At 40.8% G+C, this 27741-nt stretch overlaps 1 protein-coding gene across 1 annotated transcript; it reads right to left on the reverse strand.

Moving 5' to 3' along the window:
* Positions 1–31: 31 nt before the first annotated feature.
* bcl9l (bcl9 like) lies at positions 32–27612 on the reverse strand. The gene is made up of 9 exons (XM_085430678.1): positions 27205–27612; positions 11917–11990; positions 11401–11814; positions 6007–6129; positions 5424–5598; positions 5257–5341; positions 2344–4726; positions 1970–2224; positions 32–1688 (listed from the first exon to the last, which is right to left on the reverse strand). The coding sequence occupies exons 3-9, from the start codon at positions 11726–11728 to the stop codon at positions 526–528; spliced, it is 4512 nt and encodes a 1503-aa protein (XP_085286804.1). The 5' UTR covers positions 11729–11814; positions 11917–11990; positions 27205–27612; the 3' UTR covers positions 32–525.
* Between the last annotated feature and the right edge of the window lie 129 nt (positions 27613–27741).

Raw genomic sequence — 27741 nt, forward strand, 5'->3', positions numbered from 1 at the left:
ATGAATTGACAACACAAGAACCAAAACAAAACCATGTTAGAGATCCTTATTATTCTTTTTTAAACTCCTATTAAAACACAGTTATACAGAACAACTGCAAACAATCACAAATTGCATCTTATATACAGCAAGTATATATATTATAATATATATATATAATTCCTTTGCACAACAGTTTGGTAGTTGGAGAAAATAAATCAATGATATTAAAACAAATAGAAATTTGAGGCACTCCTCTCCTGACTGCTGCGCTGTTCCCACAACAAATACACACATTTCTGAAATATACACATTTTACAGTTTATATAAAATGGCTTCAAACTTGTTATTGAACAGTGTTATAGTGATTTCATTTTTAATCAGTTGTAATCCTTTTTTGCTCTCTCTCTTTTTTTTTTTTTCTTTTTTTTTTTAATTCCTCCTTTTCAAAACCACTACAAGAATAACAATGAAAAATTCTGGACACAATGGGAGGGTAACCCAGTGAACGCATTTTTTTATTAAAGAACTGTTTATTGAGCTGGATCAGAATGGCATATTGGTCATACCTCCAGGACCATAGCCAATGGAACTGTCCAGAGACATTCCCCGCTGTCTGAGAGACTGTGGGCCCATCATACCAGACTGTGGATGAGGTGGGGCCATCATGGGACCCTGAGGGGACATTAGTGGGCCCTGGGGTCCAAAGGGTTCCCCTGCAATTGACATGCTTCGCTGCTTAGCCTGCATCATCATAATATTCTGCTGTGCCATCAGATTCTGTTGGTGCTGCTGAGAAGGCATCATGCCAGGTCCATATGCATTGGAGGGATGGTGGAGAAGGCTGTTGGCCATCATGGCTTGTTGTTGCTGGAGTTGCTGTTGGGGCATCAGCCCTGTCCTTCCCATCATATGACCAGGGGGACAACACATGGGGCCCATGCCCCCAGTAGAAACCATACCCCTGGAGACCCCCTGAGGAATGACCATGCTCTGGCGTATTCCACCATGTGAGGGGTGAGGTGGCAGCTGCTGTTCAGCCATCATATTCTGTAGGCTTGCCAAGTGGGGGTTAGACGAAGGGCCACTGCTATGCGGAGGCCCAGAAGAAGACAGCTGTTTAAGGAGCTGCTGTGGCTGCTGGGATGGCATCCCTTGATGTGGATTCTGATGTGGCTCACTCTTAGGGAAATACTGAAGAGTGCTACTCGGCTTATCGGAAGGAATGATGCGGGAGAGATCAAACTCAGGAATCCCTGTGTGAGTGGGGCGTATGACTTCACTTAGATCAGGTCCTTCACCTATGGGAAGTGAGGGAAAAGAGTCTGGTGGGTGAGGGGGGCGTTGGTGAGGATGACCTTTGTTAAGAAGATGTAACTGCTGATGTGGCAGAATATCTTCATTAGACTGAGCGAAATTCTGTGACATGCCTCCAATAGGTGAGTGCATGGGCCCATGTGGTGGTGGCTGCATGCGGGGAAACCCTGCCGTCTGGGGTATAGGCGACACATTGCAGGGCCCCATTCCCTCAGGTGCTCCTCCCATCATGGCAGAATTCATGGCAGGCATGCCCATTTGGTTTGGGGAAGAAAGGACAGGTGCTGAGGAATCGTGGGACAGGTGCTGCTGACCTTGGTTTACAATACCCATCGGGCTTTGGGGATCACTGTGAGGACCAATCTGTGACGTCTGGGGATTACCCATATTTCCTGGTGATAAAACAAGATGAATACATGAAAAACCCATATTATAACAGTTAATAAACACAAATGTTTTCTTAACTCGTTAAAATTACAAAGTATTAACTGGAGCATTATTTTTATTCAAAAAACTCACTACTTTAATATAAATACTTAAACTTTCTTTTTGTCATGTTTTTTCCTGTAATGGCATAGACAAATTGCCTTACATCAGCACAATTTAAGCAAATCCTCCGTTTAACCACTGTAAAAGGTATTTTCTGTCTGTAATGATATCCCTATTTTCATACCTCCGATGCTGACACCAGATAGAAGAGGACGATCTGGTAGCATCTCATCATCAGAAGTAGCGATTGTTTTGATTGCATCATGGTAGAGAGGAGTTGAACTGGGAATTGCGTACTTGGACATTTGAGACATGATAAGAGATAATGGATTCTGAGATGTTGGGACATCGGGAGAGGACGTAAATGGCATACTAGGATTCATTGAGCCTGGCTGGGAAATAGGGGTAGAGCTTGAACTCCTAGGGGGAAGTGATTGGCCTGCAAAAAGAACAATGAAAAAAATTAGTAATCTCACAGCAAGACAAGGAATATCATAAACCTCAGAGAAGCCAATACGGCATCTCTGATGTTTGTTTTGAGCTTGGATTGGAGTCTACCTGTTTCAGTAGAACCACATCCTCCATTGCCCACCATCTTTCCACTGGCTGGACCACCCGGACTTGGAAGTGGTGGTTTAGGAGACGTCCACCCTGGAGAGTTTGAAGCCAGGGCGGGGGACTTCAGTCGTGCAGGGGAGGCAGACGGAGAGTGCATCCCAAGGCTGGAAGATCCCATTACTTGGGGAGACTTCATGGAAGAAGACGAAGGAGTCCCAGCACCAGATGCAGGTGGAAGAGGGGGATGATGCCCAGCAGAAGAAACCTGTGATGGTGACTTCAGCCCTGGAGCAGAGGGGGAAGGTATAAGAGGAGATGGCTCTTGATTGAGGGATGGAGACTTTAGTTGATGAGGAGGCGGCACTGAAGGAGATGTCAGAGGGTTAACATTTACTGACAGGTCAGAGGTTTGCCTAGAACCAAGGTCTGCACCCCTAAGGCCTCCGCCCATCGGCATATGACTAAGACGTGATGTACTTCCCATTTGATTAGGTCCTTGATGATCAGGCCCAAACATCTCTGGGCCACTTTGTTGAAGATACGGTACTTCCATCTGACCTCCAGAAAAATGACCTTGGTTTGGAAACTGATAAGGGCCTTCAGGTCCAGGGATCATTCCTTTATTTCCTCCTCTTCCATTTTGAGAAGCCCTGATTCGTGAAATCTCTCCAGTGCCAAACATCTCCACTAGAGGTCCTCCTCCATGGCCTCCTCTGAGCTTCTGAGACATCATCTGCTGTTGCTGCTGAACATGAATTTGTGGGTTCATGTTCATTGCCATGTGGCTCCCCAGAGGAGAGTCTACTAAGTCTCTCATTGGAGGACCCCCTCCAGGAGAGCCCATAATATCACGTGAACCAGGAAAGTCCATGGGATCACCTCGACCGGAGGGTTGACCACGGCCCATTCCTAAATTGGGAAGATCTGGGCCCCCAAGATTATCCATAATTCTTGAGCCCATGTTGCCATGCTGTTGCTGTTTAGCCAATCTATCAAGTTCAAACCTGGAAGCACCCTGCATGTGCCGTTTGTCCATGATGCGAAACAGTTCCTCGCGTGTTAGCAGATGCTCTGAGTCACCTTGCAAGTGTTGTGGCGGCCCACCAGGGTAGCATCCATGGAAGGGACTTCCACCACTTATATTGTTAGGCATATCATCTAGCCAAATCATGCCTGGGCGTGAGGGCCTGTGGGGTCCTAGACCTTCCATTGATAAAACTCCTCCTGGACTACCAGGGAAGCCCCCTCCAGGCGGCCCTCTCGGTCCAAGAAACCTTGGGCCACGGGGTCCCTCTTGCATTTCTATCATTCGTCCATTTCCACCCATTCCACCTCCCATCATATTGGCAGGACCCCATTGCTGATCTCCAGGCTTGCTGTGGTATGGAGGAGGGGGTCCTCTCATCATCATAGGCATGCCCATGTCACTCATGATTCTAAAGTTTTGGGGATGCGGAGAAGGGTGCATCTCCTGTTGTCGCCTCTTCTCCTGGTAGAATTCTTCTTGAAGTTTCCTCCAGGCCACTTGCTCTTGGGTCAGTCCTTCTTGTCCAAGTAAAGGACCCATGTCATCCCCAGGTGACAGATGGTGATGTGGAGGTTGTGGCAGGTTATGATGAGAGTCCATTTGAGGGCTGTCAAGGGCAGGTCCACCAATGGATTGTGTATGAGAAATTATTGACTGCAAGGGTTCTTCATATTTCTTCATATCGCCCATTGGAGCCAAGGCTGATGATAACATATTACCACTACCACAATTTCCAGAGTTATTAGTACCACTGTTACCTTCCTCCAGAATGCCACCCCTATCAGTATTATTATTATTTGGATTGGATGAGTTATTAAGAGCATTGTTGTTAGAGCTTGCAGGGTCTCCAGAGCCTCCACCTGATCCACTGCGCAGAAGCAGCCTCTCTATGTCTCTCAACGTCTGCAGAGAGCGCTCCCTGTGTTCCAGTTGCTCTTTGGAAAGACCATCTGTGTTTCCTTGGCCACCCCTCTGTACTGTATCACTCTGTAGGTGTGTAGCTAAGATGGAGGGACTTCCCGAGGGAGAGACACTAGAAACAGGAAGAGGCATACCCCCTGTGCCTTTCCCATTTCCAGTTCCTGGGTCTGCGCCAGCAAGTGCTACCACGCTTCCTCCCTCTGACCTATGAGTGACAATACTGTTATTGCTGGAAGCTCCGCCAGGTCTGGTCTGAGGGGATTCGTTATCAGAGTGCCCTGCTGATGACGGTGTCCCTGCAGTATGCATCGGACCCCCAACACCTGCAGAGGCTGGCCGTGGAGTTCCACTTTGGGATTTCGGGGTGCCTGTAGGTGGTGAGCTACTGGTATTTAGCTTCTCAGATAAATTAGAAAGCTTCCCTGATGGGTGGCCCTGTGGCAGAAAAAAGGACAAAGAACACAAGGCTGAACTTTTAAAATGTTATTCCTGCAGTCGCAATTGCTTTTCATATATTTTCATTAGTAGTGTGATCATTTATCAGGCTAAATTATTTTCTATATGTGAACTTTGTCACTTTGATGTGATTGTCTTCTGCTCGTGTAGCCTACATTATCTAGCCTTCATGTATTAAATGGGTAACTACTACTAGTGTGTCTGTCTTCTAGAGATAGACACATCACTAGTATTCATCGCTGCACCTGCAGTTTTGCTGTTTGTTGGTACCAGACAATTAATAGCACTACATACCCTTCTAAGTGTTTTTTTTTTTTTTTTTACAGCAGTCCAAAGAAGTGACAGACAGACAGAAACAGGAACAGAGAGGCATCCGAGATTAAAATAACTAAACAAATACAAAAACCCTTCACACATAGTTTGCACCTGTGGTCTTTAATGTGGAAAACACTTTTACTCCCATGTGGTTTAATCAGTTTAGGAGAAAAAAAGAAAAAGAGATGACTGACCTGCTCCAACTTTGAATGTGGAACGTTTTGCTGGTGAAACAGAAGGATGGAATCAGCCTGCCCTTTTATTACTGCCTCTGCAGCACTGTCAAAAAATAAAATGGCCACTTTTAGAAGCTGATACTCTTAATCTCCATATGAATCATTGACCTGCAAATATTTTTCACCTGTTGGCAAGGTTGGTTGTGAAAACATAGACCACTTGCTGTGAAGCCTGAGGGGGATCTGCTTTTAGCCCTGGTCCCACCCCACATCCCATTGCTGGACCTCCAGATTCGGGCATGGATCCCGAAGTCAAGCGATCAGAGCGTCCCTGGATAGGACCAGCCAGCCCTCGCTCCCCTTAGAAACAACAACAATAAAACAAAAAAATACATAAATAATTAAAAAGCCCCACAGTGGTTTCATTTCTCTAAAATAGCTTGGATTTTTATTTAAATACCAGCAAATTCATGTGGCTACAAGAAATCAACACCAGAGTGCGCTAAAAAAAACATAGTCCCATCAGTGGAGGGGATAGTAAGGCATTCTAAGCAGACATCTCTATTTCTTAGTGTTTTGTGTGTGCAGGAACTCCAACAGCAAAAGATAATTTATCAACTGAACCTCAGAGAAAATAAAACAGACGTGCTGGATGGAGCGCGCGGGGGGGGGGGGTCGACTGTTGTGGTCACAGTAACACTATTTCCATATTTAGACAAAAGCAAATGACAGTGTGTTTCACCACTGTGTTGAGGTATTCACACTCACGGTGGGCTGTAGTGTGTGGCTTGTCTTCATCTTCCTCTGTGTCAGGTCCAGAGCACCATTCATCTCCACTGTACGGCTGTTTCTTTTCCAGAACACACCGCCGCTTGCTGCGCATAACACCCTCTAGAGGACAGACAGACAGACACATCCACATTCATGCATCTGTTATACAATTTCCTCTTTACTGTTACAACTAACGTACAACTGTATTTTCCAGAATCACAAGTTAATTAACTAACTTTGTCTGTTCACATGCAATGTGCTTTACTTGCTGAAAGTTCACAGGGCTCCAACTTACAGCTCAGAACAGCATCTCTAATGGCAGACTCACTTTAAAATCATAATATGGTCATAAAAATGGTAAATTGGCTGCACAATGAAGTTGTGAGTAAAATGTAGGACATGTCAATTAGGGATTATTTTTAACTAGAGCTATGGTATGCATCTGCAAGGTACGTTTTAGTAAAAACTGGTGAATCATGAATTAATTTGACCATGTTTAATCCTGTGAGGTTAAAGTAACCATATGTGCCAACCCTAAATCCAATCCTTTGGGAGAGCAGCACCAACCATTGCTAGTAAATGTTGCTTTGCAATATTAAACAAAGACAAATACCCGAATCCCAAATATATACTTTGAGATTTAAAATATAGCACTAAATGTGATGTAGATTATTTTTGCTTTCGTATCCAGCATTTTACATATTTTAAGATGTGACAATGATGCTGTTAAACCATCTCAAACTCTTGTATATTATTTACATTAAAATGTATCCACAACATGAACATAAGCACGATTATTTTGGTGGCTTTAATTCATTTTTGTGGTGTAGGCCTTATATACATCAAACTGTCAATAAAATCCACATAAATGGATTGCTAGGATTGAAAAAAAAAAAAATGTATAAAGGTTGAAGTCTGAGCTTTCCACCCAAGTTGAAATGGCTGCGTATTGCTGCTATGTCATCTTAAAACAGTCATGTGATTTGCGCCGGCACAATTGTCGACCCCAGAAGGTTAAATCATTTCTGCAGAAATGCTTCAGCTGCTCTTGCCAGAAGGTGCACATACCTGTTCACTCCCATTCATTTTCTAAGATGAAAAAAATATCATAAGCAGCATATGAAGTCTTTCTGCTTGTGCAAAATTTAAAATGTTGTAAATACTGAACTATGTGGTGGTTCTGGGATCTGATAGGAACAGCACCCGAACACCTCACAAGGTATTCCAGGCATGTCCATCTGGAACAAGAACACAAGATACTGAAAATACACTGGATTATATTCCCTGCTTTCCTTTGACTGATACTTTCACAATCCACATCTGAATTAGTGGCACCGGATTCTGCGCCAATGACTCGATATAAAAAAAAGAAATCAATAAAAAAATATTACAGAGTTGGCTTATCAAAATAACTTGCAGGTAAACATTTCACTGGCATTTTAGCTGTATGTACGTCATTTTTTATGTAACTGTGTGCCAACTTTATTCATCTCATCTACAGTGGTTTGAAAAAGTGTTTGCCCCCCCTCCTGATTTCCTAGCACTTTGCATATGTGTCACACTTATGTTTCAGATCATCAAACACATTTTAATATTAGACGAAGATAACCGGAGTAAATATAGAATGTGGTTTTTAAGTGATGATTTCATTGATTAAGGGAGAAAACTCATCCAAACCTACCTGGTTCTCTTTGAAAAAGTAAATCCTGAATTAACTGTGATTAACTGAAGAAGCTTCTCGGATGAGAGGTGAAACATCTTCAAGCAACCTAAAGAAGTCCAAACGCTTTTCTTTCCAAGCTCCTTAGACTACGATGGCCTGGATGACTGAGAACCTTCACAGACAAACTGTGATTATCTACATTTTTTGGAAAGTTGAGTTCAGTTTCACTAAACACATTCAGGCCTGATTACAGGCACACCTGTTGAATCAGGAAATCACATAAATAGAACCTGTCTGACAAAATAAAGTACACTAAAAGATCTCAAAACGCTGCACATCATGTCACTAAAGAAACACCTGATAAACAAAGTAACTGACATCTATCCATCAGGAAAGGGTTACAAAGCCATTTCTAAGGCTTTGGGACTCCAGCCATTATACACAAAGGGAGAAAACTTGGAACAGTGGTGAACCTTCTCAGGAGTGTCTGGCCTACCAACATTATTACAAGAGCACATCAACAACTCAACCAAGAGGTCACAAAAGAACCCAGAACATGTCTCTGTTAATATCAGCGTTCATGGTTCAACAGTAAGAAAGAGACTAGGCAGAAATGGCATCCATGGGAGAGTTCAAGGAGAAAACCTCTACAGACCAAAAAAAAAAAAACCCCACAAGGCTCATCTCACATCTGCATGAAAGCATCTGCATGATCCCCGTGACTTCTGAAAATATTCTGTGGACTGATGAAGGTTTGAGTCCCACTACATCTGGTGTAAAATTAACACAGCATTTCAGAAAAGGAACATCATACCAACAAAACATCTCGAAGGATAATGTCCAGCATCTGTTTATGACCTCAAGCTGAAGCACACTTGGGTTCTACAGCAGGACAATGATCCAAAACACACCAGCATGTCCACCTGTTAATGCAGGGGTGGGGAACTCCAGGCCTCAAGGGCCAGTGTCCTGGTTTTAGATCTCACCCTGGGTCAACACACCTGATTCAGATGATTAGTTCATTACCAGGCCTCTGGAGAACTTCAAGACATGTCGAGGAGGTAATTTATCCATTTAAGTCAGCTGTGTTGGATCAAGAACACATCTAAAACCTCCAGGACACCGGCCCTTGAGGCCTGGAGTTCCCCAAACTCTGTCTCAACAGCTTAAGAAAAACAAAATATACAGTTTTGAGTAGTTTAGTCCTGGCTAGAATCTGATTGAGATGCTGTGGCATGACATTAAAAAGGTGGTTCATGCAGAAACCCACCGATGTGGCTGAATTACAACAATTCTGCAAAAATAAGTGAGCAAAAATTCCTCCACAACACTGTAAAAGACTCCCTGCCAGTTATCACAAACATTTCAGTACAGCTGTTGCTGCTAAAGGTGGCCCAATCAGTTATATGGTTAAGGGGCAATCACTTTTTCACACAGGACCATGAAGGTTCTAAATTTTCATTTAGAAACCACATTTTGTGTTTACTTGTGCCATCTCTGTGTAATATTTAAATTTGTTTGATGATCTGAAACATTTAAGTGTGATAAACATACAAACCAAAAATAGGAAATCAGGAAGGGGTCAAACACTTTTCACACTACTGTGAGTGTTGCTTATAAAAACATTTAGCCAAAAAACACAGTTACGATTTTGTGAGAACACGAGCTACTGTGGTTCAGTCGGTCCAAACTGCTGTGGCTGGCCTAAGATTTCCACAAAGAACAGAGAACCAAAAATGGACAGCAAATTCAAAAGATGAATAAATCTCTAGGGGTTAAAGAAAAGATCAGCACACTCTGATCTCTCTGATTACTGACTGCACATGCTTCCAGATAAGCTTTATGACAATTCATTGATCATCTTTTTGTCTTCAGCGTAAAACTACTTCCAAATAAGCATGAGTTTGGGTAACCACACTCCCAACCTATAAAGTTAAAGTGAAAAAGGAAATTGAAATGACAGTACAGACAACCCAACAGCAGAGGGAGGACTGGTACCTTTTTTCAAAGTAGTAGTTACAGATTTATCTAAGAAAAACAGTTACTGAGGCAGTTTTTCACTGCATATTTCAAGGTCTGGCTAATATAACACATGTAGGATAACCAAATGGATCTGAACATTTGTGTTTGTGTGAATGGATAAATGATGACAAATTAAAGGGAAACTTAAATGTTAGTGTTAGTTCTGTTCACCACCATAGCACTGTTTTACTCCTATAGCAGAATCGCAAAGAATCAATGCCAAAGCTGAATTAAGCCGCTCTAGTGGCACACATTGGCACAATACCTTACTAAAGTCCCTGTGCAGACATGGACTCCTCTCTGATAACCTGATAGCGCACAAGAGTCAGTTTCATCACCATTAGGTCGGCCACTTTTCTTTAAGAATCACAACTGCAATTTCCCACAATCTTCATGTACCACTTTCAGAATGGTGCAAGTCTAAACCCATGCCGCTAAATTAACTGGAAGACTCGCACAAGATTATGATCATGTGTGTGTTATGCATCTTAAGTTGCTCAACAATAAACATCACAGTTTAAGAGAACATGAGTGTATAGTTCGGCTTGAGGCTCACGCTTCTAACTTCACAGTCTAACACCAGCCGAGCTAATCTCTAGAAAGATTAAGTTTATTCCATACCTGCTACGTCAGAAAGCAGCAGAAATTTGTTAAAGTTATACCCAAAACTGAAACAAGATATAGCATCTAATTACACCGTGCTCACCTCTTAAAACTAATCTGTCCCACATAGCTGCATCTTAATAATTCTCAAGGCATGGCATATCCCATGTGAAGTAGCTATCAAAGTAATCAAAATACAGCTACTATGGTTAGGAAACTCTTCTCTTATAAAAAACATCACTTGATAAACTGTCAAATTGTCAAAGCATAATATTGCAGTAGTGCTATGGATCAATACTGTGGGTCTGAATCAATCCACCCAATCTTTCATTCTTTCCTCTTAGCCTCTGCTGCTCTATGTGCTGGGACCACACCTCATCCCTGAGTGTTTTTATGTGTGTTTGTGTTAATTATTAATGTATTGATACATTACTGTGTTTGCATATTCATACTGTGGGGACTCTCCACCTTTTTTGGGGTCAAAAAGCAAGTTCCCATAATGCAAATCATTAACTTTGATAAGACAATTTCTGTTCTGTGCATGTGTGTGTGGTGTTTGTGTATGTGTGCGTGTGCAAGGTTCGAGTAATGCACAGGAAGCTCAGATGAGTTTCACAAAACACATGATGAACTCTTAAAATAGCACTAGCAAACAAATGCAAATCAAGCACTTTGTACTGAACCACATGAACAAAAATATTTACACTCATCACCTCCTGTTTTAATAGTATCCTCTCTAGCATTACTAAGTTGTCACAACCACATTAGCTTTCTTGCTCTCAGAGCACTACAGAAACCCCAGATGTTTTTTCATCTGAGACACGTCACTGCTGTGAAGGCATGGCGAAAACAATCAAAAGCCAGGGGGAAATTCTGATGCTTCAGTGAAAGGTCAGGGCATTTCAGCATGAGAGAAAACAAGTTCTTCTGTCCTCGCAGTCCTTGTATTCACTTCCTGCTGTGGAGGAGGTGAATGCACGTAATCTGGTATTTCGGGTAAAGATCTGGCTGATAGGGAGGTAAAGGAAATGAACTTATGCATAATTAGAAGAAAAAAAAGAACTCACTACAGAGCACCCTCTATATATCGATACATGTCTTACCCCCTTTGGCATCTGTCTCCAGGACTGGAGGAACAGCATTTCTTAATTCACCAGAGTCAATGGAGACGCTCCGATCCCGCTTGGTTTTGGTTTTCAGCATCCCTCCAGTGCCACTCACTGATTGGCTGCCAACTTTGAGCCCAGGGTTGCTCAGAGACAACTGGCTGGTTTTGACTCCATGGTTGCCAGAACCAATGCCCTTTGAACCCAGGTGGGTAGCAGATCCTGGCTGCTGCTGCTGCGCCTGCTGATTTACGCTGGGTATTTGGGATCGGCTGTCACCGGTGACCTGCTTGCCATGACTGGCCAGTTTATTGTCTGGGTGCATTTGAAAGGCTGGTGATTGAGGTGAAGGTCTGGTAAGGAGAACTGCTGGGCTGTTAGTCAGTGGAGTCACATTGCTTACAGGCGACACTGATGGAGAAAAGAAAAAAAAATAAATAAATCAGTGATCAGTATTTTAAAGGCTGGTTCTAGGTTAGGTGTTTAAACCAAACTTAAGCCGTGTTCACTCACCTCATCTCACCTAGACACTCAGCTGACACATCGCCATGCTGGTTTCCAGGATGCTTCACTGACCACACATAGACCTAGGGGACAGTAACAGAGGAATATCATTAGCAGAGGCAGACGGCGACCTTTACAGCTAACACTGTTAGTCATGTGTCCTCAACCTGTGGGTCAAAGTCAACGTCATGAGACAGAAGAGAGAGAAAAAGCCAAAGACTGATAACAGAGTAAGGCCAAAAACACACCGAGGTAACTGTCTCTTTAAGGCAAAGAGTGCAAAACTGAGTTTGAGCTGGGGGAGGGACCCGAAACTCAGAAGTAGCTCAGTAGCAGTGTTTAAGGTACCGCCCTCTTCTAAACACTTTGCAAACCGCAAAAACTCCACCACATACAATGCTGTTTAGCAAAAATCCTGTTTCCCTCACTTAGACACACTCATTCCTGTTTCACACTTGTAGCACAAAACAGATTAACTACTCGATACTAACAGATTTTATTTTTGGACTATTTAGACACGCAACCAAATCTCAAGACATCATCAGAACTATCTACCTTTGCTTTAATGTAATTTAGAGTGACCAAAGATCCCAGGTAATGAGGCCCTAATCATAGACTTTCAATTATTTTCTTTACAGAAAAGGTTAAGGTATAACAACAGACTTTTCCCAAGCAAGAATGAAGCTAAATATTAGTAATGGAGGACTTCAAATCAAATCTGCTGCTGCAAGCTGGCACTCTTTTGACACCACCACCTGCCTATGTCCATAACCTCAAGTTTATGTTTTTAATATCTGCTACTGCAGTGAGCTGTTTTTGGTGAAAAATATTTTATGCATTCTAACAACTAGCTCTAAACAAGCAGACTGAGTTCATCCCATAAAAGATACCTGTGCAGAAAACATTAGTTCTTCAATATTTGCAGGTTTCAAGATTAGCTGGTCAAAAAAAAAAAAAAAAAAAAAAAAAAAAAAAAAAAACCCTGTTTAAAATAAATATCTAGGCCAGATCTTTGGCTGACATCAGGCAGATCGCGTGTAAACACTTCTGACTGATGACACAATCCTAGTCAATCAGGTCAGCTGTTCCGCTCCAAAAGAACCATCTGTAGCACTCACTCACCTTCACAGGTAATGGTAAACACAATGCTCCCATTAGTCATTAACCAACACTGGCTCAAGTCAGCACAGGAGGGTGCCTTGTTCACTGGCTGAGGATTTCATCATTCATTAACTCAAACAGGGACAGTCAGACGTTGCAACTGTTGACAAAGTATGACTCACTGCTTTGTGCAACACAAAGGGGAGGCAGACTAATCATATGGTGACAGGCTGACCTTCAAGTGGACACTTATGAGAAGAAAGAGCCGGCTAAAATGAATACCTGTCTAGTGGTTATCAAGCCAACTCTGTCATTTATGCTACTGTTGGCATGTTGAGGGGAATCAAGGCAATAAGGGTGCAGCTTAAATTGGAAAAAGTGGAAGAATTGAAGAGTCACCGAAGTAAATCTTGTGTTTCACTTGAACACTATAAACAGTTCAGCCTCATGCTGCCATTATCCACCACTTCTTGCAACATGTATGGATGTCTACTGTAATGTTCTTTGTGAGTGGCTGCTTGAAAATGAAGCCTGTCTCAGAGTGAATGGAGAGAACTGAGTTTATATTACATTTGCATGTTTAATATACATCACATTTGTTTTTGGTTTTTTGCAACAAAGATAGCGATGGTGGAAACGCTCAACTCGAATCTTCAAAATGGGACTTTACAAACCAAGGATTTACATCACAGTGGCAGTACACACTCTGTACTGCTATTTGTGTCTCTCGTTTGTTCTCCGTTTTATGCAGGAGATTGGCATGCATCTCCTCTCCAAAACACACAAAAAAGCAAAGCAACATAGGTGAAGTAAAAATCAATGTTATTAATGTGGTCTTATATTACTGCAAGAGCAATTAAAGCTTCCTACTATGGTGGTAACCCTTGTGGCTGCTGTGTTTTTTTGTTTGTTTGTTTTTTTGACCTGCCAGGACCCACCTTTTTTCTTTTTTTCTTTTTTTAAATATACACAAGGTGCATGTTTTAGCAAATCTCAGAAAGCTATTTGGGCTGAAGCAAAAAAAAAAAAAAAAAAAAAGCCTTGCAATTTTATATATTGTTAAGGATTCAGTGTATACATGTGTGGCTTTACATTCCTGTGCATAGAATTATATAGAATCAGACAGTATAGAATTATACTGACTGTAGTTAACTGCAGTGAGTTTTGGTTGGCCTGATTGTTTTGGAAAATGCTCATCTACTGGGATTTAAACACACACCTGTCTTCAGAGTTCATAAAGAAGGGTCAGAAGAAGAGGAAACTATTCAGAGGGCGACAGTTCTCTGAAATTAAATGCCTTGTTGATACCAGAGGTCAGAGGGGAAGGGCCAGATTGCTTCTAGTCAACAGGAAGGCAACAGTAACTCAAATAACCACTCGTTACAACCAAGGTATGCAGAACAGCATCTCTGAACATGCCTCAGATCTGGAAGGACTACACCAGTTGCCACTCCTGTCAGCTATGAATAGGAAATGAGACTGCAATGTGAGCTTGGGCTCACCAAAACTGGTCAATAGAAGACTGGAAAAACATTGTGTAATAAAACAAGTGTTGAATTCTGCTGTAACATTCAAAAGGTGGGATTAGAATTTCTAGATGGAATGAAAGCAAGGATCCTTTCTGCCATGTATAACTTGTTCAGACTGGTAGTGGTGGTGTAATGGTGTGGGGGATATCTTCTTGGAACACCAACTGAGCATTGTGTAAATTCTATAGCCTACCTGAGTATTGTTGCTGACAATGTCCATCCCTTTATGACCACAGTGTACCAATCTTCCTGCTTCCACCAGGATACAAACCATTTGCCAAGGCTTAAATAATCTCAAACTTGCTTCTTGACTTCATGAAATGACATGGCAACAAGTTAACTGTATTCAAATGGACTCTATAGTCATCACATGCTAATACAATAGGGCATCTTCAGGATGTGGAGGTACAAGAGATTCACATCATGGATGTGCAGCCAAACAATTAAAATAGACCAAAAGAACCAAAACATTCTCAAGAGAAATATTTCCAGCAACTTGTTTATTCTAGAAAGCAACAGGGGTCAAATACTGACTTTATTTGGTGTCATCTGCATTGATTACATGGTGACCTCACCACACAAGCATAATATTTTTAAAAGTCAAGCTTGAGATATGATAAAGTACTTAATTATGGTGACATTTGAAAAGTACAATAAATCAGATCAACCTGACATCTGTGCAATTAATGAAATAAAGTAAAAATCAAATCCCTATTCATTTAATTTCTGTCAGGTTTGAAAATTCTATCTAGCCGTCTAGCTTTTCTATTCATGTTGACAAGATTATAGCTCTCCATCTGGTCACACAGACTGTGGCTTTCCTGATCAAATACGGTCTCCTACAGTTATTTCTGGTGTTTTCAAATATGGTGTTGTCATATGCATCTCAAATTCTAAAATATTGGCCCTTTAATGAAAGATGTTGATAAATTTTACACCCAAGTTGAAATTGGATAAGACTCAGCCTCCCATAATGGGTAAGAGCAGAGATGATGGAGTTTCATTATACATTCAATTAAGATTCAAGTCTTAAGTGTGCTAAAGAACATGCTGACACACTCTGGAAATGTATATAGACCAATATACTCTAGCCTCTAGCTCGTTATGTAACTGGGGAGTGCTTCTTTATAAATTGCACATTACCAAACTAATAAATCAGCCGTACTGACCAATTACATAGCCCCCCAAAAATAAGAAACTAATGCAGAAGTAACTTCAAAAGCTGCACAAATTGATACACTCTATGTAGCAATTCAGATACATGTGCCTCAGTAAATGACAACACACTACACTGCTAGCACACAGCACAAATGCAAGCATAAGGTGCATAGTGGTGGTGGTTGGAGGTGGGGAGGGGGGTTACAGGCCTGAGTACTTCATTGGCTGACTGCAAAAAGTATGCTCAGCCTTTTGAAAAGTCAACTGACACACACACACACACACACACACACACACACACACACACACACACACACACACCCACACAGTTTTATAGTACGCACTGTTTGCATACAGTAAAACAGGACACGTCATCATGATGTAGTTTGTTTTTGTGATGCAACAGTCAAGCTGTCAAAGAAAGAATTAATACAGAGAACTAAATGTATATTTCTTGGTTCAAAATGGGGATTTTGGGTGGTGACACAAAATTAAGCATAAGCAGGCATCAGCTCAGAGATTCCCTGATTATATTGAGAGAGATGCTGCAACATATGTTAAAAATGACTCTGTCGCATGGCGGTATAAATAGTTACAGGGCCCTGCCAACTTCATAGTTAGCACATGCAAAAGCTAATGCGGTGACCGTGCACTGGGTTTCAGCTTGGTAGTTGCTCCTCAACGACTCAAGATTACACACAAGTACATGCACTTTCCTTTCTAATGTTGTGGGGGGGAAAAAAATTTAAAAACCCAAAACTAAAAAGGCATAATAGTACTCATTTTACACTTTCCATAAAATACAACAGTAATTAAAGAGAAAAGAACACTTTGGTACACAATCAAATAAATTCTTTCAGCATCTAAATATCCAAATCATTCACCCAACTTTGAAATTCTGCTATTCATAAACAATTCTGCTCAGTCATCCAAGAATGTCAACAACTAAGTCTGTCTAGGCAGCTATTTAAATGAAATGCTCACTCAGTGGACTGATGGAGACTGACAGGAAGTGTGTCTATATTTGAACTGCCTCTTTTCAAATATGCCAGTGTTCCAAGACTCTGAAGATCCCAGCTTAGTTTCAACTAATGCACTCTGTTATACTGCAATACTGCCAACCAGCCTACCTTCATAAAAGCTATAAATTTCAGCTTTTGTTTAACCTGTCCTCGTACTGTAGCTAATAGAGGAAGTCATTTATAGTGTTGATTTGCGTCAAAGTAATGTGTTCATAATATTTAGCAAATGCTTGTGTATGCAAATAGATTGAGTAAAATATTATAAACAGCTCTTATGTTATCCCCAGCATAGGAAATGTACATGCCAGCAGCCAGGGGGGTAGTACTTCATAAATGGCATCTCTTGTTTAAAGTTACAGATATCCATGAAGTCATGCGATGCATACTGCAGCCTATGACATTGCATGCCACTGTTTCCGAGCAAGACAGATGAGATGATAACTTTACTGTAAAGACTGTTGCCTTTGGTTGCGAGAACAAAAGTTATTGTCTTGCGCCAAGCAGAGCAGGGTGTGTACAATTAAAGGATTTATACTCATGTGCACAATATTTACTGAGTTAACTTGAAGTATCTTAAATCATGCTTTTTATTTGTTCTTGTTTCTAATGTCTCTGTAAAGCACTTTGAATCACCTTGTTGTTGAATTGTGCTATACAAATAAACTTGCCTTGCCTATCTACTTAAGACAAACAAGTTCAATTGGTAACTGTTGATTAAATGGAGATGATTCAATTTTCCAAATACGAAATGTAAAATAACATCCAATGATGTACAGTATCAACCTCAGTCATACACTGTAAATCTCTCGGCGTAGTTTTGTATTATGAGCACATTCACTACCAGTTACTAAGTTAGAGCAGCTGCTCATTCTAGCCCACATTAAAACTTAATCCTCAGGAGCCAGTTCATAAAAGTTTGTCTTGTGCACAAACCAACATTTTTCCATTGCTTTTAAAGGCAAGTGTCAGCTGGACACGTGCTTATGCAAAAGCGAGGTCTAATGTGGTAAGGAAAATGTTCCCCATTTGACATTTGCACAACTTGTTTGAGAAGCAAATTCAGTTTGAAAATTGGATCTTGTCCAGCTGCGTCCAATTTGTGCTCCAAACAAGCAAGGGGAATAATTCAATGAGTTTTAAAATCCACAACACATGATGTTTACATGTAAAGCCAATATATGCAAGATAAATGCACATAACGCAGGCCATCACACTCACACATATGCTCTTACATTCTTTCAGAAATTGAGGGAAACAAACATCATTTCTCTCAGTTAAGGCTCGAGGTTTGCTGAGTGTTTTGAATATATTTGCCAAAAGGAATTTGACTGTGAGTGTAGAAGATGCTTGCTATATTCTATTTTTCAGCATTTTTTTTTTATTTATTCTTTTTTCAGATGCTCTTTGCTGTACTTCCACGCTAAATTTCACCATAACACGAGTTTTTCTGAGTATACAGCAATCAGAGGTAATGTATTGTGTATATAACTAAAGCTAGTGTGGGTCACAAGTCTTTCTAGCTGCTAACTACTTTTGATCACTGTACAATCAATTAGCTCTGCAATGTCTAAAATGTCTAAAAAATATAAATAAAATAAAAAAAAAAGCTTAAACTTGGCTTTACTCTATGAGCTCAGCATAGTTTAACATTTTAGCATCAGTGAAATATTTTACAGTCAAACTGCTGTGTCTTGCTTCATGTTTGGTTGTTAGCTGTCAGCTTAGTACTTTTTGCTCCTAAGACAAGTCATCTCATTGCATCAGAGGTTTAGCTGCGTGTCAAAAGGTTTATGTTATCAGTTCAGTAAAACAGATGGCAACACTAGTTTCTGTTACACCGAGTTGCCCATTTATTGCAGACAGTATAAATTCTGGTTTTTATTTAGATCCTTGTGTTTGCTGTATCAGCAGTTGAGCCGCTGTATTACTACTTTTCACCTGTTGTGTTCACGTGCCCAGAAGATTTAACACACCACTGCAAACGGCCACAAAAGACACTGTTGCCACGGTTCTGCAAATTCTACAAACTTCTGCTCCAGCTGATTTTCAGTTTCAGTTTATTCCAGATTAGGCAATAAAAACACAAGGTTGGGCTTGGGAAAAGATGACTGGGTTAAAATACAACCCTTTCAATAACGTTAGCCATTTCTTGGAGAGTCTGGCAGAAAGCCTCAATGCAATCTTTACCCATGTGCAGCCCTGCAAGGTCACGGAGAGAACTAAATACGAATACACAGTGCTGCTCTGTTGATCACCAGTAGTAAACAGAGGCCAAAGTGTTTAACAGTACTAATGAATGAATAATGTGTGTGAGGCAAGAGCACATACAGTTAAACTGACTTTTTAGACATTAGCTGTTTAACAAACTGCATTTGCACTTGGCGCCAGTCAAAATGTAGTCTAAGAGAAGGAAACCAAGTTTAATGTGATTTGCCGCTCTGTGCTCCACCTTACAGCAAGGTCACGGCTAACACAACCTGTGTGACTTCACATAACATCGCTTCTGTGAAGGACTAATTCAACTTAAAACCTTGCAAAGGTCTAGAAAAAGGGGAGGTTAGAAAGTATAAATGCAAGTTGTAAGGATCATGTCAGTAACTCTTTTGGAAGTGGAAATGATTACTGTGGCTTCTCCTAATGATAGATTCTCTCTTCAAATAAATTCCCACCAAAATACATAGACTAAATCTAATCATCTGTCCATATTCCTTTACAATAACTGGATTTAAAGTATTTTCTAATATGGTTTTTTTGTATGTTGTTAAGTTAAATGTGTGTCACAAATGTGGGTTAATGTGGCTCCAACATGCACAACTCCATACACAAAGGTTGTAAACAAGCCCCAAATTGTCACCCTTATCACCACTAACCGCTTTCCCCAGAGTTAGACACGGTGTCTCTTTCAGAAGATTTCTATTGGTGAATCTACCGGTGAGCTCTATAACGGGCCGTGAAAATTTTTATTAAAAGTGACATAACCCAGACAGCCTTGAAGGCATTTAATTGAGAATGTGTAAATAACTATGACACCCAATCATTACAGTGAAGGAGGGGGGTGCAGGAACAGTTTGACTGGGACATACTGTGATGATGTTTGAAATAGTGAAATTGATATAAAAAGAGGAAAAAAATATTGCAGATACAGATAATATATAAAGTGTTACTGTGGATAGCAAAGTATAGGATTTCCAAAATGCATAAGATTAAGTTACTAGAATAGCTTTGCATTATTCACACATCAAAAGTACTATTTATTTATCCTGCTCTGCAGGTCCTCAATTCGTCTAAGCTCTCAACCAAGCTGCAATTTTAATTCTCATTAAACGTTTGATTGGCTACCTCTCAAAAATGGAAGGTTTGAACAGCAGATGGGTGGGACTATCGCGTTCAGCATTAGGTGACCTTTTCATGATATTTACTCTCTTTGATATCATACACTTCCAATAGTAGAAGAAAAACCAATGAAGAAGCAATATATGGAGTATTTGGAGAAGCCTGAAATCCAAGCTTTTGGCTCATAGAATTACTTCTACATATGATGACTTCATTATATTAAACTTTGGTTATAATAAATAGTTTAATATGGGCACTCGCCATTGTAACAGTGTGCCAAATGGCCTGTTAACATCCCCTTTGGCAGCAAGAATCCATTCTGGACGACACAAAGAATCCACCAAGCTATCTTTATCCTGTCTTCCTTCTCTCACCCCAACCGGTCGCAGCAGATGACCCCGCCCCTCCCTGAGCCTGGTTCTGCCGGAGGTTTCTTCCTGTTAAAAGGGAGTTTTTCCCTTCCCACTGTTGCCAAAGTGCTTGCTCATAGGGGGTCATGATTGTTGGGTTTTTCTCTGTACCTATGAAGCACCTTGAGGTGACTTTTGTTGTGATTTGGCGCTACATAAATAAAATTGAATTGAAATCTTCTTACTGCTTTCTCCTGGTTTGTGGAGAGTTTTTTTCTTCTTCAGTGTTTGGACAACTACTTAAGGGAGCCTAAGGTGCTGATTCCTGGAATAATTTGAGAAGTCATTATATTTATAACATTGGCCTTCACTAATGGCAACTGTGAAAAAGCCATAGCTTTAACAAAGCATGTAAGAATGGAAATCTTTGTAAACACTGTCACAGAGTGACAGTGAAAGGGGTACCCATTCAAGACTGTGCACAATAAAAAAAAAAAATTAAAAGAAAGGCTTCTCTAAAATTTTGCAAAGTATAACTCCTTTTTTACTTGATGCCTTTTGGAGTCATGTTCCACCTATCACAACTGATACTCCAATTAAATGTTGGACAATTAAATGCAAAAAGAAAGAAAAAAAAAAAAAAACAATCAAAGGGACGACACAAAGCTGAAAGGCAAATACAACATTGCTTTGTCAGCCTCCAGCAGCCAAATTGATCTGCAAGCCATGCAACTTTAGAAAATTAACAGGGATGATGATAAGTGCTCTCTTAGGCTTAAATATGTTGAATCAGCCATCAAGTTCCTGCCAATTTTCACTAAAGAAAAAACCAAATGTGACCAGTAATGTCAAACTACTTTTGAGTGACAGCGATCAGTACATGTTAAATCTCAGCCTTTAAACTTTCTCTAGTGAATGACATTTCCAATTTTGCAAGCTTCTGCTGCAATACAAACCAATTTAAAAATGTGTTCATATACATATTACCCACTTGGGTCTCAAACATTAAAAGGTTATTTAATTGGAAATCACTATCCATATCTGATGATGAAAAAAAAATGGCAGCATATCATCAAAGAAACTACTGATAATGTTCAAAAAGTTAAAAAAAAAAAAAAAAATGTAGTGGTGATGTCGCTGATTTGTGTGTGTTCTGCACAGAGAAAGTCAGATTTCCCATTTTTGAAGGACAACATATTTTTGCCATATGGCAATGCATGCAAAAAAGGAACAAACAGAACTTATTCAGAAGTTTGCCTGGAGGAAACAGGGATAAATGAACACTGCATTTTTGGAATTTCTGTTTAGAGCTCTCCCCAATAATTCATAAACTCCCCATTTATGAATTACTGACCATATTCAATGATATTGGTATGTGTTTCTTTCGGTTTATAGTCTTTGCTGCAAAAGTCTTTCCATTCCTCCTCCTGCCCTTATCTCCTGTTAAAAAAAAAAAAAAAAAAAAAAAAAAGAGGATACTGCTTGTCTAACCTTTGATTAAAAGGGGAAAAAAAATAGACGTGTTTACATGTGGAAAAAGTTTATCCACAGATTTTAACTCTGTGCTATTCAGTGCTGCATTCTCAACTGTCACTCTGCTTATAGTACTTCTAGCAGTAAACTGCAGTGCATTGTGGGACAGCGCACAGGTGACAGGCACTGTTGTGGCAGATTGCCATGGAAACAAAACATGTCACAGCACAGTATAAATATAGACTAACCATGTGCAGAGCAAAGGTCCTGCAATAGTGCAAAGGCTACAAAAAAAACAACAACTGTTCACTTCAACGGAAGTTGTCTGAAGACAAACACTTCCTCTTTTGTATTCTAACTTACCGTGATGTAACAAGTAACGAATTATATGGGGCAAAAATCATATGGATTTTAAATAAGATGTTTAGCCACCACATGCTGCAAAAAGAGCTCCGGTGCATATTGACGTTGATTCTTAAAGTCTCTGGAACTCTACTGCAGTGATGCAAGACAATTCTTCCAAAAGATACGTCTTCCCTCTTGATGATAGCAGTGGTAATACAAAGATCTTCCATAAGCATTCAATTGGACTGAGGTCTGCTGAATGCAAAGGCCAAATGATATGATTCACATAATTTTCAATGCTAAACCCATGAACATGATGCTCTCTGAAGGAGGGTAATGTCATCCAGGAAAAAGCCACTCCCATCAGGATAGGAATGTTTCATCATAGGGTAAAGGTGAATACTCTGAACATGTTGTATTGCTTTGCAGAACCACTTTCTACAAGGACAATTATTCTACAGAATAATAGAGCAACCATCCCTATCAATAAAAGGAATGCAAGAGTTCAAGTCTTTCCTTTAACTTGTCTCCCTTATGTGTACAGATACACATGTGCAAATGTATAAGAATCCAGTTATTATACACACACCGAAGGATTTCTGCAGCACTAAAATTGAAAACCCCCAAAACAAAGCTTTAGAGTTTGAATAGTTTAGCAGTTAATGGATTAGACCATCTAAAGAACATTAACAGGCATCATCTGAGTAGTCAATGGAAAACCAAGTTACTGGATGATAGATGCGTTCAAATAACAGCCTACTGTGTACAAGTAACTTGTAAAACTCTAAAACATTTGGTTAATGCTTTGAAGAAAGCTAAATTCATGTAGAGATAAGAGAAGGTAGTCTCTGCTATTTTAAGCTTTTGGTTAGTTTGTAAAATAAAGATCAAGTTTCATTTTCTCAATCTGTGAACTCAGAACTGTTTTGTGTATTGCAGTTGTAGAAAGATTAATTTCATGGATTGGCTGGTGATAATTTTGAGGTAGGTGGAGTATTTGTTAGCAATCCCCTGCTATGCTGCATTGCTGCCTTTTGATATAACAGGCCTAACTGAACAGTGACAACAGGAAGGATGACCTGAGTTCATGTGCCAGAGACAGGGTGGATATTTCACATGCTTGATTCACGTGTAGTCTGAGCTGCTAATGCCTGGAAATGTAAACATTTCACACGTAGATCAGACAAAGACCTTCACAGTTTGGAAATCTTTTCATGGTTTTCAATTTGCAGTTTTTCCTCAGCTCACGGATAAGGAAATTCTGGGCTCATTTTGTACAGAGGGTCAAGGGTTGTATCCTTTCCAGCACATTCTGGGAAGAAAGCCAACTGGAGCAAAGAAAAAGGCTGAACTGCAGCCTCAGTATAGACAGAAGGCAGGCATTACAGCACAGAAGCAGCTGGAAATGGAAGACTGAGGGACAGAAGCCATTCAGTGTCTAGCTGAACACACATTTCCCAGTCTGCACAGGAGAGGATGGCCACTCTGTGCAACCAGACACAATGTTTGTCCATGCAGGTCAAAGACGATCTAAATGAAAATAAGTTTTATGCAACAAATATCATGCAGTATACAATAACATCTAACTTTTTAGATCTGTTGAATTCCTTTTAAGGGTGTCTGAAGGATTGCACTCTGTGGCAGACAAAGACTGATGGAGTCAGTCATGTCATTCCTGATATACTTCTTTGACCTCCGCCACCTGGTAAGCAGGTGGTGCATCGTAAGATAAAGTCTCGGTGGATAAGTCAGAGCAGTCGCGTGGAGGTCCACACAACTCTTAAACTCACCATCTTGATGATAAGATTTACCCAAAGAAGAGTTCAGTCATTCAGAAGAAAGGCAGGCAGGTAGTAGACTGGTACTCATCTACACTGAAAGGAGACGGTTGAGGTGTTTTGGAAATCTGAGTAGAATGGCCCCTGGTCACCTATTAGAAGAGAAGGAGAAGACTCGGGACAAACCCAGGACACCCTGGATTGATTGAGTCTCTCTGCTGCAACAGTCTTGATGTCCTCCCAGAAAAGCAGAAAGAGAGGTGGCCTAGGAGAGGGAGGCCTGGGCATCTTTGTTTAGACTACTGCCCCCAAAAAGCCAAACTTAGATAAACAACAGAAAATGGATGGTAACAGAACGCAAAGCCAACTGGTGTCCCTCTGGAGACCATTAGAAGATTTATTCCCCAAAAAAGCAGTGAACCAAAAGTATACACTAAACAAAACAAGACCTTAACAATTTACCCTTTAACTAAATTAGTACACAGAAGTTCTAGAATGAGAAACTTTAAAAAATCTTATCACTACAACCTTTAGCTGGTCAGAGGTAGAAGCAGAAAGGTGACTGTCCAGAGAAGAAAGAAAACCCAGAGGAAAGTCCACCTGGATTAAACAAGCTGATGTGTAAATACTGGACTCAAGGTGGGAAATTACCTCCAGATCATCTAAGCTTTTGCACATGTCTGGCTTTTGCTGTCTAAATTATAGTAAATGTTAGATCTGGCTAAAGTTCAAGAGTGATTGGAAAAGGAAGCATGTAAGCTCAGCAATGATGAAGCGTGGGAGCACTTCTGCAATTGGTTTTGTATCACAAATACTTAGTTTGATTAAAAAAATATCTTCCTCTTTAAATCATCCAGAATATCACTGGCCTTATAAACTATGTTTCTGCATCAATGCAACGATACAGTTTAAATCATCTAACCTGTAGTTGCTTCAAATTCCCCTGTCACGTCTAAGCGGCATCCCAGGAAAGGACTAACACCTTCACACTCACTGTTGTTATGCTGTGCAGAGTTCAAATGGCATTGTTTTCACCTGACCGGACAAACTAAAGTTAAAGAGCCTGAATGCACAGCTCTGAATGTGCCTGGTGTGAGCAAGGGGTATTGATGTCATTTGAGAGCTTTGAGAACCAGCGCACACTGGTCAGTATGATCCACTGACAGGACTGTATGCAAAACATGCAAAAGATAAGCACAGAGAAAAGGCACAGAAACAACAGCTCTGTGACATTAACGTGAACTACACACCTGAGTCGTAGTGCACTTTCATTTAGACTGAGGATTTGCCCAGTTTTTCCCCTACTAGTCTATAGATTCTGGTACTAAAGTGTCTTAGTATATTCAATGGTGTGGAAATGTTCTCAATGTCACATTATTCTTTCATAGCTCACCTTCGCAGCGCTCCCTGTAACTCACCCCAAAGTTCTCAGATCACCTAACCAGATAAGAAACACTTTGTCAGCAGCTCACCAAATCTGTGTCTGCTTGAACGCATTCATTCAAATCAACTCTGGACTAAAAGGGAGACAGGAAATAGACTTTTCATTCATGCCTAGAATATAATCAATGAATGCATACATGCTTACTTATGCTTTCTTTCCTTTCTACTGTTACAGAAAGACTGCCAAATCATCACTGGCGCTGTCACTTGTTTTATGCGTGTGCTTCTAAGTGTGCCCGAGTACCAAAACGTCCATGTATTTTGTCAAGCGCTGCGCATGTAGTGAAAAACAACACCAATAATATTTCGTTCATTATGCCCTTACATAGTGGATTAATTGCCTTGCACAAGATTTCCATCATTATCCACTACAGCCTCATTTAGACAGCCCCAAAGGACAAAACACATTTAAAAACAAAAAAAAACAGGCTTCAGTCAATGAAGGTCTACAGGTAGGCTGTGGACTAATCTTCAGGTAAAGACATATATAGCATTTTTTTTAAAAAGGAAAAGAAAAGATGCTGAGAGATGTTTCACTTCCAATGGAAAGAAACACAGAGGGTACTGAAGCCCTGAAAGACAATTCGGATCAAGTTGCAAACTCTGTTAGGTGCTATATATAGCTCACCAGGATATTGTAGATACACACACAGCATGAAGTGCCAGTGCACACATGAGCAGAGGCTATGTACCAAAAAGAGAAAAGCCTTAGTATGAAGTAACTGCTTTACTGTCACCCCATATTCAACAGGCTGAACTGGCAGGACCATGGGATGCTATAAGTTTTATACTTGAGATCAAGCACACATGCATACAGAAATATATATGACATATGCGGACATACAGAGAGAAAGAGAGAGAGTGGTGAAGATAAACAGGTGAGGGGCAAAGAGTGTGTCCCTAAACAATTATGCAAACACTTGGCACCCTCGTCAACGCAATTAGCTATAAAACTAGAATTGCCGTTGTGTTTTTACCATGTCACGCCTGTTGTAATTGTATTAATATACAAATCTTGTTATAACACGCTTCTGTAGCCGTTGTGTAACTGAATCACAGCGCAGCAAGCGTGCCTATTAAAGTAAAAACATTTTAAAACAATGGTCATTTTCCTAAATTAAAATAACGCTGAATGGGGTAACAGTAAAGTGACAGACAGTAATAGTTGAGCAGCGGGGATATTAGCGGCATGTCGTGCTCTACATGCCCCCGCTGAGCCTGTGTTTAAGTGACAGGTATCGTTACGCAGCCTGTCACCCACTGAACACGGTTTAGCTGTTTAGCACAAAAACCATTCAAATGCAGCTTTGGCTTAGACTCTCAGATTAGCTAGCGGTCAAATTTACACATCTGCATTAAAGTGTCCCCATCGGCACACGGGGACCAGTGAAACATAAAGTTGGCCAAGCACCGCATTCTTGTTAGGAGAATTTAAGGGCACATGCCCTGATGTGAACCCCAGCCAGAGCTCCTGAGTGGAGACTTGGTGCGCCAGCCAGGTCCACGGGCTAACTTAGCATGCTAATTCATGTCTTCGCTAGGCTACTTGCTCGTAAGCTGACGTTGCCGTAGCACACATCTGCAAGCGAACCAGTGCTAGCTAATGGGATTTGAACTTTGTTATTGGCTTGCTAGCGACCCGAAGACTTCCTAAAAGGAAGGGAAAGTTATGCGGGTCCACACGTTACGAAGACAGCTCCGAAATATGTGCGAACAGCTAGCATGTCTCGGCAGTGGCAGTGTTTTGAAATGCTGTGTACTCTACCCCATTTGGCTGCTGTCTGAGATCAGAAGAGGCCGATGTCAGGACTGACGGCCAATCGACATTCCCCGGAGTGGCCGCCACCGCTTGCTCCGTCCGCCGTAACACTGCGCAAGATGGTCCCGATCCTGCTGTTTGATAGGAAAAGGAGCTGGTGCAGTTTGACGGCGTTTCGGGTGATGATTAATAACACGCCGTGTCTAGGTTGAAGTTTCGGTGGAAATCAGAGGACGCGTCACCTTGCAGCGGTTCATGACTCCCACTATTCAAGATGTAGAAGGGCAGGACGTTGCATTTCTCTTCGAGTCCATATCACTCCCAGTCGCTGACAATAATTAGTGTGGCCACACGGGCATCCGTATGTCACTATGCTGATATGTCATGCTGGACTTCTGTGCTGTCCGAGGGTGGATTGCTTCCCTTTCTCTTCAGATTATCTGAATATTTATATTAATTCGAGATGATACTGATGTAAGATCCCTGAAATAAAATTTTGATTTACAGATTTCAAGTGCACCAAGCGATGAAATCCAAGAATCA

Source organism: Copadichromis virginalis, linkage group LG14 (assembly GCF_057382275.1).
Source record: "Copadichromis virginalis isolate Kocher_CV1m ecotype Utaka linkage group LG14, C_Virginalis_male_GT1.1, whole genome shotgun sequence".
NCBI classification, from domain to species: Eukaryota; Metazoa; Chordata; class Actinopteri; order Cichliformes; family Cichlidae; genus Copadichromis; species Copadichromis virginalis.